The sequence below is a fragment of the Gopherus evgoodei genome, chromosome 13 (genome assembly GCF_007399415.2).
Source record: "Gopherus evgoodei ecotype Sinaloan lineage chromosome 13, rGopEvg1_v1.p, whole genome shotgun sequence".
Taxonomy (NCBI): Eukaryota; Metazoa; Chordata; order Testudines; family Testudinidae; genus Gopherus; species Gopherus evgoodei.
Genome location: NC_044334.1, coordinates 22803563 through 22817697, shown reverse-complemented (window position 1 = coordinate 22817697; position 14135 = coordinate 22803563). Strand labels below are relative to the sequence as shown.

The 14135-nt window shown below is 44.0% G+C and overlaps 1 protein-coding gene across 1 annotated transcript in view; it reads right to left on the bottom strand.

The window, feature by feature from the left end:
* Positions 1 to 14135, bottom strand: part of GCN1 (GCN1 activator of EIF2AK4) — a 61150-nt gene that overhangs the window by 20739 nt on the left and 26276 nt on the right. Inside the window, exons 26-36 of the mRNA XM_030582609.1 lie at positions 11402 to 11580; positions 9888 to 9968; positions 9195 to 9338; positions 6383 to 6510; positions 6009 to 6198; positions 5607 to 5677; positions 3757 to 3922; positions 2389 to 2583; positions 1674 to 1920; positions 834 to 955; positions 403 to 517 (exon numbers count right to left, since the gene is read on the bottom strand). Coding sequence (XP_030438469.1) covers positions 403 to 517; positions 834 to 955; positions 1674 to 1920; positions 2389 to 2583; positions 3757 to 3922; positions 5607 to 5677; positions 6009 to 6198; positions 6383 to 6510; positions 9195 to 9338; positions 9888 to 9968; positions 11402 to 11580 — 1638 coding nt within the window. The remainder of the gene's footprint in view (positions 1 to 402; positions 518 to 833; positions 956 to 1673; positions 1921 to 2388; positions 2584 to 3756; positions 3923 to 5606; positions 5678 to 6008; positions 6199 to 6382; positions 6511 to 9194; positions 9339 to 9887; positions 9969 to 11401; positions 11581 to 14135) is intronic.

The following is a 14135-nucleotide window of genomic DNA, read 5'->3' as shown; positions in this document are numbered from 1 at the left end:
TTTCAGCATGAGTTTTCGTGAGTTACAGCTCACTTCTTCGGATGCATATGCTGAAATAAATTTGTTAGTCTCTAAGGTGCCACAAGTACTCCTGTTCTTTTTACACATTGCTGAGGTTTTTAAATAATGGGAAGTTTTAAAAAGGGGCGGCAGAGCAAGATTCCTGCTCTTCAGCTACCTCTATAGCTGCAAAGAGAATGTTTCTTAGAATCCAGTCACAAGAAAATGCTGCTTAAATATGTTCTGAGACAGATGATAAATGAAGCATTCATTTCAAAAGCTACGTGCTCCACTGTAGCAGAACCAAGAGAACAAGATCTCACAGCGTTCACTGGGATGAAAGAATAAATCAGTGAACTCCAAGCTCCTCTGAACTATAGGAGAGTCAAACCCAATCCGTACCAGCTTTGGTTCTCCAAGACTCCTCCTCAAGTGCCGCCAGAAGTGATGGTAGCACCAGCTTCACGCCATGAGCGCTGAGGTTGCTCATCACTGCCTTGGCACAGTCGTCCGCAGCCTCGGAGGAGGAAAGAGGACATTTATAATCTGCCTCACTGCTGGTTTCTCCCGCTTCTTTAAAGAGCCAGTGGGAATATGGCCCTGGGGTAAAACAGTGTGGATGTCCAACAGTATAGCTAGTTAAAAGACAGCCCCAACCTAGAGTTAATGCCCAGTGGAATACGATGCTATTGGTTATCAACAAAATCAAGTTCTACTAGCCTGTGGTTTGTACAAGGGTTCGGTTTTTTTTTTAATTTAAATAGTTATTCAGAATAAGAATAGTTTTTGCTACCACCTCTCACATTCCTCGTTCTCAGAAACCTTTTACTCACCTCTCGCACATACTGGTTTCCATCTCCAAAACAAAGCAGCAAATGGGGCAACACATGAACCACATAGGGCTCAAAGAGCTTCCCAAGCATAGTGCAGAGCATCTCAAAGGCAAACAGAGCCCCTAGAAAAAGACAGGATAATCAGGAAATAATACACCACTCTAGATGGGGTCAGAAGTGAAGATCAGATTTGCCTGAGGAGCTAAGAGGTAATTTTTTGTGGGAAACTCAGATCCAGAAACCTGCTGGGCATCTCATTCTCCCTCCTTAAACCAGAGGGGAGTATTGTGTCAGGGACTTTTGCTCCCCAAAGATGGTGCAGAGGCTGATAGCATTAAAAATGAAGCTTGGTAGCCTTCTGAGTCCCAGTGAAAGTTAGGATCAGAGTGAAGGAAACTGAAATAAGGATGGAAAACATACAGCAGCAAATGCAACAAAGAGGTTTTAAAAACCCATTGCCACCTCTGGACCAGCTTACACTCCTATCCTTACCGCCCTGAGTGAAGAAAGAGCCTCCCTAGCAACACCCTTATCTGAGATGAAAGCGAGGACATATTCCAGAGACTAAGACCCCTTCCTCTACTCCATTGTGAGGTGGGTTTTTTTGTTTGTTTTAAAATATACTGTACAAGAGAAATCAAGCTTTCAGGAGACCCACATTCTCCACTTTAACAGTATCAATCGACGGGAAAAAAGTAACCAGATACAGGATTTCCTATGCAAGTCAGTCAGTCCCAAGTAAATGGAGGAACTACAGGTATCAGTATGTCTGGTACAAGTGTCAGCAGATCAAACATAGAAAACTTCAAAAAGCTGGAGAGGAGAGGGTCTGCCACTCACCTTCTCGCCGGCGAAAGTTCTTCTTATCCTGAATGGCATCAGTCAGTGTGGTCATCATCTTCTGCTGTTTGAGAGAGAGGATGCCAAGGCCTTTCACCAACCCTGCCAGTCCATACGCTGCACCTTTGCGCTCAGCATACTTATCGGATTCTAAAAGCAGCTGCATTAGCTTTTGTATCATTCCTCCTGCATCGTCTTTAATTGCAGGCACAAGAGGTGGTAAACAGCTTGCAACAGACTCCTGGACCTATGGAAAAACAAGGTGTATGTCATTAACACTATAACCTGTCCCCACCACTCACCTTGCTGATCCACTGGTACGTGTCCCCCACGACAGGTTTCTGCCTTCTCATGTTACTGAATCTGAACCAATGTTTGACTTCAGAGTGTAACTGCTTAGACTCATGGTTTTCAACCTTTTCTCATTTTTGGATCCCTAAAACATCTCAAATGGAGGTGTGGGCCTCTTTGGAAATCTCAGACATAGTCTGCAGACCCTCAGGGGTCCATGGAGCACAGGCTGAAAGCCACTGGCTTAGAGAATACACATTCCCTTTATACACTCTAATGCCACTGCTCTGTAACTCACTACTCCTGCTGTGCCTGGAGCACATATTTCCAAGCACAGGGATGACAGCAAGTGATGAAATCTCTGAAAGTATTAGAGAATTAACCTGCTTCTGCTTGGCTCCTGAGAACTTCTGAAAGGAGGTACCTGTTGGGATGGAGTAGAAAGGGCTGCTATCAGTTTGGCAACAATTGGTTTCACTTTAGGGTCACTCTTGTCTAGATGTTTTGCCAGGGAGCCCATCAGAATGACCACGCTCTGTCTGACGGCATCGTAGTTGGCATCATTTGGAGCATTTTTCAGGAATTCTTCAAACACCGGCAAGAGCGAGTTAACATTGTCCTGAAAAACAAAATGTAGAAAATGTCACCTGCTACTAAAGTCCACTCTCAGAGCAAGGTTTTCTCTGCTCAGTGAGACCTTGTTATCCTTATCAGAGGCTAAAACTATGCAATTGTGAGAGTCTCAATTTACAGTTCATTTTCCATACAGAGATAGTCTCATACACTGCAGCATTTAGGACCATGTGGTATCCTACAGGCTATGGCTATTTCCTGTGAAAGAGCAGTTAGTTCTTAAATATTAACAAAAAAAAATAATAGATACACAAACCTGCCAGCCCAGTGATCTGATGCAAATGGTGGGCATTACCATGTGGGAGAGCTGCTTTGGATTTCAGCACCCATTCTCTTGTTCCCTGAATTAATAGGAGCTGGGAGCGAAAGAGGAAAGTGCACCTCATATTGCTCAACTGGCGACTAGGAGCACTAGCTAGTGGTGACAATACTCAAGTTCTTTTTGACTACAGGAACGGAGTGATTACAAAGAGACTGCATGAAGCCTGGATGACAGAGTTCCAACTCTCCCCTCCAAAATCCATCCAGGGCGCAGTGCTTTGGGTTTGACAACTCATCTTTTCTTGATAGAGCCATACACCAGCTACATGTGAAATACCATATATTTTTACTATACTAAACATGCATTTTCTTTAATTTTCGGGTTTTTATATTGATTCATTTTTAAAATGCCAAAGGGTCTAAGGTTTGTATGCAAGGCCTCCTACATTATATATATAGGCTGTTATATATACAGTTCTCAGATGACGGCATCATGAGATTAAAGTTATACACGTGACATCTTGTCAGACACAGGCAGCCTCTGATGATGCTCACTGCTACATCTTCACAGCAGTTACTATTACCTACCTTTGTTTAACAGTATAGTCCAATTCTGCTTTTATTGCACCAGTTTTACACCATTTCAATTCCAGTCACTTCAACTAAATTACTCCTGATTTACCATAGTGTAAGTGAGAGGAGAATCTTAGGCTGTTAGTCTGTACTGGTCACTACTGTAATGTATTTTAAAGTGTTTGAGAAAGGAATTTTTATTAGATGAAGGTTTTCAACAGTTACTTTGTACCAATGGCTTTACCTAATCTAGAGGCTTCAACACAGTATCCAAGTCCCACTCATGTTTATTCCCACCTTTAAGGAAAAGAGAATTTGAGCTTACCTTGCCATGGGTATTGAGTGTAGAAAGTGCTGCATCTAGCATGCACTTCCGGACCTCAGTATTCCGGTCATTAAGGGCATCAGGTACAAAGAACTGAAAAAGGGGCTTCACCTGAGAACTATCCAGGTACTGAGAGAGTTTGTTCAAGGCCAAGGCTATGCCACATCTGTATAAAAAAAAAAAAAGTATTACGTATGAATTGGGCTTCCATGATTCAGATTGGTGACTTTCCTAAGCACTTGTTTTTTGCAGCTATCACGCCTCCAATTCCAACGGTTAACAGAGAGAACGTCATGGAACCGTAACTTTTCAGACAGTTCAGCAGCTGTGCCAATTTTCCCAAAGTGATGATCCCAGAGCAGCAACCACCATTTCACTTTCAGCTCTCTGCTGCAAGTTCCCAAAGGAACAATAATCTGGCATTCATACAGCAACTTTCATCTGAAGGATCTCAAGCGCTTTACACAAACCCAAACACAAGGATCACTTCATCTACCACTGACACGCAGTAGCCATATAACAGTGCATATAAGCACTGAAGAACAGATTTGTTTAAAAGAAGCAGTGACCAATACGCTGTCCAATTAAAACCACAGAAAGCATTTAAGTAGGCAGAATGCAATTATCCAAGTTGGAATTTGTCCAGTTCACTGAGGCTAGCAGTGCTATTCTTGACACATATGATTGAGCATGGAACAGAGAATCTGTTGACATAAACCACAAACGAGCCATTTTGACTGGAAAAGATTCTGTTCTTATGAGACTGACAGGGATAAATTTGTGAAGATCAACAGCTTGATGCATGGGCGGCAGGTATCACAGGCTGAGGAAGGCTGTGCCTTCCCAAAAAAGCCAGGTGTGGCTTTGCCCATGTCCCACCCCCAGGCCCCCTCCTACTCCCTGATCTTCCCAGTTCCTCTGTGCAGCGGCCCCAGCTCAGGTTGGTGCTCCAGGGCTGGGGCCGCTAGCCTGAGCCAGGGGTCAGTGGCGGGGGTGGGAGGCTCTGGGCTGCGGCTGGACCTCAGCTGGAAGGGGCAGAGCGGGTGGCTAGCCTCCCCCAGCCAGCAATCCACATGCTACCTATGGTCTGATGGATCTGGAAATGTTCCAGAAGAATATGCAAAGCTTTATTGGTCTGCACCGGTGGCCCCCAACATGATGCCCACCGGGGCATTTATGTGCGCCCGCCTACTGCCCAGCAGGGGACCTGCCGGGGACAGAGAACTCAGGCTATGGGCGCAGTGTTCTCTGTTCCTGGCAGGTGCGGGGCCTGCCTAGTTCCCAGCAGAGGAGAGAAGCTACAGCCCTACACCTGCCAGGGACAGAGAACGCTGGGGCTGCAGGAGCTGGTGTTCTTGGTCTCCTGCAGGTGCAGGGCCCACCTAGCGCCCAGCAGAGAAGAGAATCTGGCGCCCCGCGTCTACTAGGGACAGAGTACTCCAGGGCTGTGGGCACCAGTGTTTTCTGTCCTCGCGGCTTTTCTCCGGCTTTTCTCTGGATTCATATATTATGTAATATTAAATATGTTTTTTTGTATTATTTAATGTACCAATACAAAATAAGCCTTGAAAAATTGTTGGCGCCCGCCACGCTCTTCTGAAAACATGAATGTGCTACTGGTCATAAAAAGGTTGGGGACCACTGGTCTGCACAATGTGCTCTGAGAGGGACAAGTGTCCCATAATAGGGAAGACCACAAAATTACCAGTTGGTACGAATGCAGTTTACTCTTCAGATACTTCCCTGGACCATACACTGCCCTCTCACCTACAATAACATGAGCAAAATCCTGAAGCATCTCATTTAAGAAGCACTGGAAGTGAAGAGCAGGATTTGAAGAGTGACAGTACCTTGCTTCCCACTGGTCAGGTGGAGACTCAGATATCACCCGTCCCAGAGCATCCAAAACTGGAGGTGGCCTCTGTGAGTGGGGAAATGGATACATTTAATCAACATCCATTTCCAAGGAGAGAGAGAGAGAGACACACACACACACACACACACACACAAAGCATCAAGGGAAAAAAACAAAGCTAATAGCAGAAGTTTATTAGCAGCTTGGTCTAGTTTCCTCTCTGTAGCCTACAGAATTTAGAGCCATGATCCCTCTCACATCTGCAATGCCACATTCAACAAAAAATATGACAGTGCCAACAGAAGAATGTGCTAAGTGCACAGATTGAGTAAGAAAAGGACATAACACTCAGCATGTGTGGTTTGTGCCTGTAACTCACACAACAGCAGCTACTTACATAGAGCTTCTCCTGGTAAATCTCCATAAGTTTACTCATGACTTCAGCTGCTTGGTTTCGATACTGCTCTACAGCTTTGGAAAGAGCCTCAGCACCAGCTTGACGCACTGCTTCCTCGTAGTAGATAATATCTTTGATCAGCAGGGAACAGAGATCAGGCTGCAACTCCAGACCCATAGATTCCCATAGCCTGCAAGTAACACAAAGAGGTGATTGATCATTCTTCAGACAACCAGAGATCCCACTAAACCAGATAGATCTAAAGTTGCACCATTTTGGGAGGCAAGACCTACACAAATCCTCTGTGTAAGACCCATGTGGGAAGGCAAATAAGTATCACTGTTACAATCTATTAAACAGAGGACAGTTCTCACCTCTCTGCCAGTTTTCTAATCTCATCTTCCACATCAAACTTTACCACCCAGAGCCGGCGCAGCAGATTCAATCCATTTTTTTCATCACTGTCAGGTGTTGGTAGCACCATCTGCAGCTCCATTAGTCCCTGAATGAAATGACAGGCCATTCAGTGCAAATGTCTGGTCTCTATAGCCATCCTTAGCAGAGGTGACCTTAAATCATAATACAGGAAATCTTACATGTAAAGGAAAACTAGGGACTGATTAAATTAACTTTCTACTGAAGAACGTCTTGACACGTCTTTCATTTTGCCAAAAGCTGCTGCAAATTGCACAAAATGAGTGCCAGAGACAGGGTAATAGATAGGCAAAGGGGCTAGCGGGTGGGAACCTATTTCAATTTTACTGTGTGTGCCATCTCACAGCCATGCAAAGAGACTAACACTTGATTAAAGAACCATTTCAGCACTCACACAAAAGAAGTGTTGCATTCACCTTTCTGAAGAACACATTTTGTAATTTAACAGGGAAGCTATATTGCCATCCAGTTGCTCAATAATCACCAGTAAAATAGTAACTGAGGACTAAGGAGGAGGGGATAGGAGAACATAAAAGAAATGTAATTAGGTACAGCAGCCAAGCAATAGTGCTCAGCTGCTTAGAAGTCCAGGCCTAGCTAATTGCCTAGATCAGGAGCCCAATAAAAGACAGAAATCACACCTACATTGAATGGGACAATATACAGTCATTTGCAATTGTTGCCATGGTGAGAAATACCATAAAAGGGGAAAGAATTATCCGAGTAATGCTTTGAACACTTGGAGGAAGCCGCTTGCCTGAACTTGTTTTTCCACAATAGAGCATCAAGAAGGAAGAGTTCTAGTAGGCATCTAGGCACTGGACAGGACCCCAGGGCTGGGGACAACTCTTATACTATGCTAGGAGGAAATTTATTCTTCAAAGTAAGTCCATGTCAGGATTCAAGGGGAATTCAAGCACCAAGGCAACTAGACTGTTTCTTCCTTCAGAACACTTGTGCTTCTCGAGCTGGATAATGAAACACCAGCATAACATAAACTACACCAAAAAGCTTCATTAAAACAATGTTAGGATTGCAAAGTCAAGCACTCCAAAGTTCAGAAGTGGCAGAATTAAGACTGTGTGCGCAATCGGAGACATACACTTTGCCAGCGAGTTTCACAGATACTTGCTGACAACAAAGAAATATCAAAAACTCAGGAATACTGAGTTACATTTCAAGTTCTGGAGAGGAGTTTTCTCTAGTGCAGCAGTTCTCAAAAAGGGTCGTGACCCCAAAGTGGGTCATGACCCCATTTTAATGGGGTTGCCAGGGCTGGCATTAGACTTGCTGGGGCCCGAGGGCTTCAGCCCTGGGTGATGGGTCTCAGGTTACAGGCCCCCAGCCTGAAGCTGAAGCCTTTGGACTTCGGCTTTGGCCGCTCAGCCTGGGACAGCAGCGCTCAAGCTTCAGTCCTCCCTCCTGGAGTCATGCAGAAATTTTTGTGTCAGAAAGGGACTGCAGTGGAACCAAGTTTCAGAATCCCTGCTCTAGTGACTACAGACCCTTTTGCCCTTTTCATCCTCAAGACTGACCCTGACTCTTTCTGCCCCTCCCTCATCCCAGTCCAAGTCTTCTCTTCCCTCCAAATCCCAGTCTTCCCCCAATCCTGGCTCCTCATTCCAAATTTCCCACTGTCATCTAATCTCAGCCATCTCTTCTCCCAGAGCCTGACTTCTTGACTGACGAATCCCAGTATCCACCCATTCTTTGCACCAGTTCCCAGACCCAGTCCTCTCCCCACTCCTCATGCTCTTCGCCCCAATCTACTCCCTCTGTACCCTTTGCACCCCACACCCAGTCCAGCTCTTGTCCTTTCTGCATTTGAGTCAGGAAGCCTCCTCCGTGCTGCCCAGATGCCAGCAGAGAGAACACTGAGAGCACAAAAGTCTCTCTGCTCTCAGTTCCTGTGTCTGGTGCACAGTGATGAGCAGCAATTGCAGGGAAAGGCTGCTCAGCTCCTGCAGCCCAGAGATGCAGCATGCCCCGTGCAAACAAACTCTTCAGAAAACTAGCTGCCAAAATGCTAACTAGTCTCTACTGAGCATGTGCAAACAGTTTTTTTCAAGGCTTAGAACTTGGTCAAAATTTGGACAGGTTTTATTGGTGTTTTTTTTTAAATGGGAACAGTAAGAGAGACATCCCTGACACTAGAGGGAACCCCTTACTGTCAAATTTCGAGTCCTTGCTCCAAAGCATGGAGGTGCTTGAGCTTCTCAGCAAGTCAGTAGTAAGAATTTTTAACTTGGACAAAACAACTTCTTGTCCCCTTATCCCATTCTCAGAAATGTCTGACCCATTTTTGCTGAAACTTTCTAAAAACATTCAGTCTCAGGCAGACAAGGGAGATTTCAAAGTTTGGCAAAGTTATAAGCAACCAGAAATAAAGTCTTGCAATGTGAAGCATCAGGCAACCTTTACTATTGGCAGAGCTATCAGCTCCTCCTATAATTATTAAGGGCAATCAGAATGTTCAAGTGTTACACAGATGTATAGGGAAGGAGACAGAGATACGCCAAAACTGCTATTTGAACCACAAACCCAGTGCAGACCCTTTAATGCAGTTAAGAACATTGTGACTGTCCATAGTTGGAACACTTAGTAGTCACTGTCTTCTCCTACAGAGCTTAGCCCAGAGACCTGCTTAACAAACGATGGGAACTATCCCAGTCAGGAGGTTGGTACCCTGCACAAAGGACTTAGAGAGCCCCGAGTTTAAGTGGGAAGTCAGAACAAATGTTTCACACCTACCCTGAGAGCTGCATCTCGAACATTCATGCATGGAGACTGCAGGGCCTGGAGTAACACATCAATCTCCTCCTGTTCTGCATAGGCACAGCCATCCTCTCCACTGCTGCTGGCGCACAGAGCTGTCAGTGTATTGGAAGCCAGAACCTGAAATACGATTACAAAGCATTAGAGATCATATTGCTTGCCTTCTGTTCCATTGCACTTATAAATAAAATATAGGTGGATATGACTACATTGCAACAAAGGAGAAAATCTAACAGCCAGTCCAGTGGCAGTGCAACATGCAGCCAGGAAGAGACCTGGTGATTTGTTTTCTAGCTGGGAAAGGCCTTTCTGCCTCTCCTTCCCATCAGCATCCTGGTCAATACAGAATGAGCAGTGTAGCTGGACTCTGAAGGGAGCCACTTCTACACTTCTTTGCTGGAGGGACAAGGACCACCATACAAGGCCTTAGAGAGGAAATAAAAAGGGACAAACTCAGGGGAAAATGGGGAAAGAACTAGTTGGTCCAACAGAGGAAGAACCAAGGCTTGTTATCCTCAGATACTGGCACCATATAAAACAACTGGTGGTACATGAGCATATGTGAACAACCAGCCTCAGAGATTTAGAATTGATGAATATATTTCTTAGGTTCCGCTGCTGATGCAGCTTAGGCTGGGTCTATACTGCTAGATCAAGTGGACAACTCACCTGTAACCATGGAGAACCTGTTCCAATCACCCTGGTCAGCAACAGCAGCATATCTGTGCGAGGCAGTAACTCAGGGCCATTCTAGGAAGGGGGAGAAAAAAATAACATCTTGCCACTCTAATTTGTTCAAATGTAACCCCAAAAGCTAACAGACAGAGAAAATCCAGTGCTAGCAAGTTAGCTGGGCCGGAAGGAAACCCACTCCAATGCCAGCTGCACTATTCCTACACCAGTGAGAAAAAGACCTTGAATCATTACATCTGACACACAGTAGGAATTTGCTTTATCCATTCCAGAATTTAACACTCCTAGGGATTATTTCAAACTAATCCATACACAAAATAGCTAGCTGGCAGATGCTGGGATAGTGACCTTAGCTAGGCAATTCAGTACCAAGAGGATAGGCACCTTCAAAATATCTACGACAGAGACACTGAGGGGCTTCTGAAGGGAAAGTAATGTGACTAAGGTATTTGCAAGTAGTGATGGTTAGGTCCTCTACCATCAAATGAGCAAAGTATATGAACAAGGAGAAATCAGATTATTTGTGTAGCACCAAATTTGTGCTCAAGTCTACCACATAAAGCCTAAGAAGCTGTGAAAAAGAAACAGATACTCCCTATAAACCCTCATCAACTTGGCAGCTTGTGAATTCTGTCAGAGCAACAAGTCTCAGACTGACTGTCTAAGAACAGGGGATACAGAGCAAGTCAGCAGCAGGGAGCTAGGGAAACTGTTTCACCAATACTCAAGACACAAGATGGGCAAGGGAGTATCTTTTACAGGACCAACTTCTGTTGGCGGGGGGGGGAGGAGGGAGGGAGAGAGAGAGCAGCTTTCGAGCTACACAGAGCTCTTCTTCAGATCTGGGAAAGGCACTCAGAGTATCACAGCTAAATACTGATAGATATGTGCTAACTCAGCGATTGGCAACTTTTCAGAAGTGGTGGGCTGAGTCTTCATCTATTCACTCTAATTTAAGGTTTCACGTGCCAGTAATACATTTTAACGTTTTTAGAAGGTCTCTTTGTAGAAGTCTATAATATATAACTAAACTATTGTTGTATGTAAAGTAAATAAGGTTTTTAAAATTTAAAATGAAGCTTCTTAAACATTAAATTAAAATGCAGAGCCCCCCGGACTGGTGGCCAGGACCCGGGCAGTGTGAGTGCCACTGAAAATCAAGTCGCGTGCCACCTTCAGCAACCCTGTGCCTACCCCTGTGCTAACTACTTAAATTACCTCACCCACCTTGTCCCCCCTCTACTATCCTGGGACTGACACAACAACTGCATACAATCACTGATATTTTCACATACAATAAATAACAAGCTCTGCTGAAGGAACAACTTAGTAGCAGCACAGAACTCTTCATCCCAGGGTTTCTCGCTGAAGTTATCAGTGCTCCCATTAACCACTCCTTGTCAACTCTCTAATCTTTAATGCCATTATCTTCACGGTGATCTCTTCACATTCCTCCAGTTCCTAGGCCTGGGGAATGGATGAACACTGACCTCATCCACCAGTGACGTTTGGCCACTTGCTGATCTCAGCTGAGCATGGACTGTAAGAATCTGCAGGATCTTGACCATGAGTGCCTCTTTCTCTTCACTATCATTGGGCGTCTCAGTCAGCACTGTCTTTAAGAGAGGAAAGACTAAGGAAAATGCTGGGGCTGATAACGATGCCGTGCCTGCAATGGGGAGAGAGAGAGAAAGAAGAAATCCTGTGAACACAGTGGAGTCTCTTGGGCCGTCATTTACTCTGTAGGTATGTAAAAGAATAATTTATTATTCTTTAACTTTATATTGTGGTATCGCCTAAGGCCCACAACCGGGCGGGGCCCCATTGTGCTAGGCACTGTACAAACACATACAATAAAAGCTCCAAAGAGCTTACAGCCTAAGAGAGACAAGATGTAACAAGTGGACTTGGGCGACAGGGTAAGCAACGTAGCAAGGTGTGCACAATTCTTAGCTATTCTAAAGCAGCGATCACAGCTCACCACTTGCCTAACCACTGTCACACTGCAGTTTCACTTCAACAGCAGTGGCATTCAGGCCCCAGAATTGGGCCAGTCTGAGATACCTGCTCTCAGTGCCGGTGCATTTTATATTAGTGTGCTAGGCTTTTAATTAAGTGACATTAGGAGCTCAAATGAGTCAGACGCTTAGGACAGTGCAGAAAAAGCACAAAGAGGAAGAGGAATCACTGAAATTCAGAGGCAAAAAGTCGAAAAACAGATGAAATACTGAGCTCAGCATCAATAGCTATACTGCTTTTAGACAGTACCCAGCATCCTAGCCAGACCATCCCCTCAAAGCCGTCACATGGATTCCAGGGGACAAGACTCCTTTAACTCTGGTTTGAGGCTCAACAACAAATAAAGCATTCTGAACTCCAGTTCTTTGGCAGCTGGGTCTTTTTCTCTCATAGTGAATCAGCTTTAGAACAGTGTGAAACACACACTCCTCACAGCCAGTCCAAAAGAGTGAGGTATTAGAAAATAAAGCGTTAGAAAGGCTAGCAAAATAAATAACCCTAATCCCCAGTTTCAGGCTATACTGTCAGGTGTTACTTACTGCAGGGTATAGCACGAATATAGTCACTGGTTAGGTATAGATCAGTATTCATAAGAATCCTCCCATAGGACCATAGTTACAGACCTTTTCCAAATATTTCTAAAAATAGACTGTCATAAACATACAGCTAAGGATAGCATTAAACCCCTTCTTTACCTGTAAAGGGTTAAGAAGCTCAGATAATCTGATTGGCACCTGACCAAAAAGGACCAATAAGAGGAGAAGATACTTTCAAATCTGTGGGAGAAGGTTTTTGTTTGGGCTGTTGCTGTTCTCTCCAGAGACAAAGAGAGAGATCAAGCAAGTAATCCAGCTCCTACTGAATGATACATCTAAGAGTACAGAAATAGTAAGTAATAGCAAGGAAATGCATTAGAGTATCTTTTGTTTTAGCTTGTGAATTTTCCCAGTGCTAAGAGGGAGGTTTATCCCTGTTTTTTTGTAACTTTGAAGTTTTGCCTAGGGGGAAATCCTCAGTGTTTTAAGTCTTATTATCCTGTAAAATTACCTTTCACCCTGATTTTACAGAGGTGCTTTTTTTTTTTCTTTATAATAAGGTTCTGTTTTTTAATAATCTGACTGTTTTTTAGTGTCCTAAAAACCCAAATGTCTGGTCTGTGCTCACCGTGTTTACCTATCTGGTTGGTAGATTATTCTCAAGCCTCCCCAGGAAAGGGGGTGAAGGGACTTGGGGGAATATTTTGGGGAAACAGGAACTCCAAGTGGTCTTTTTCCTGAATCTTTGTCTAACTCAGTGGTGGCAGCAGTACTCATCCAAGGACAAGGAAGGATTTGTGCCTTGGGGAAGTTTTTAACCTAAGCTGGTAGAAATAAGCTTAGAGGGTATTTCATGCGGGTCCCCACATCTGTACCCCAGAGTTCAGAGCAGGGAGGAAACCCTGACATAGATAGCGGTTAGAGAGTGTGAATACCCAGAAGAAACGTTTGCCTTCTACCTGCTCTATCAGTGAATGCAGATTTTAATTTCAAACGGAAGAATGAAGAGCTCTGCAGATACAGCACTGCAGTGTTACAGCCAGTTTCTCTCACGAAGGACACACAAGCTGTCAGAGCATTTCAAGGAAGAATTATTAATGACCCTTTTTCCTTGCGAAGCTGCTAATCATTTAATACTACAACAAAAGGAGCATGGATGACAAAGCCACAGCTGTGGAATTTGCTCCTTCTAGCAACCCTCCAGAGCCAAAATATGGTAACTTTTGGGCATATCTCATCATGGGTCAAGCATTGGCTTGACTGTGGCTTTAAGGGGAGGTTCTTGATCTCTTCACAGTTAGAAGGAAGAGGCTTTATCAGGGAGGAGAGCTATTTTGCATTCATTGCAAACAACAATTACTGTATTTAAGTATGTAAAAATATGCCCAGATGCTTCAGAAACAGATGATTACATCAAATTTTGAAGGGGTAATTTCACAGTAAACCAAGGAATTAATCTTAATTTACAAAATTAAAAATATTTTAGATATTAAGAGACATTAAGCACTGCAGCATTTAAAAATCTTCAATCTAATGGAAAAAGAAGTTAAATACAATTTTCAAACAGAAAAGCTGGGAAAGCATTTATCAATGCAACAGAATTTGCACAACAATCTACTAATGAACAAGTACTCAGACATTCGTTCAAATAACTGCTGAGTGGGAAGAA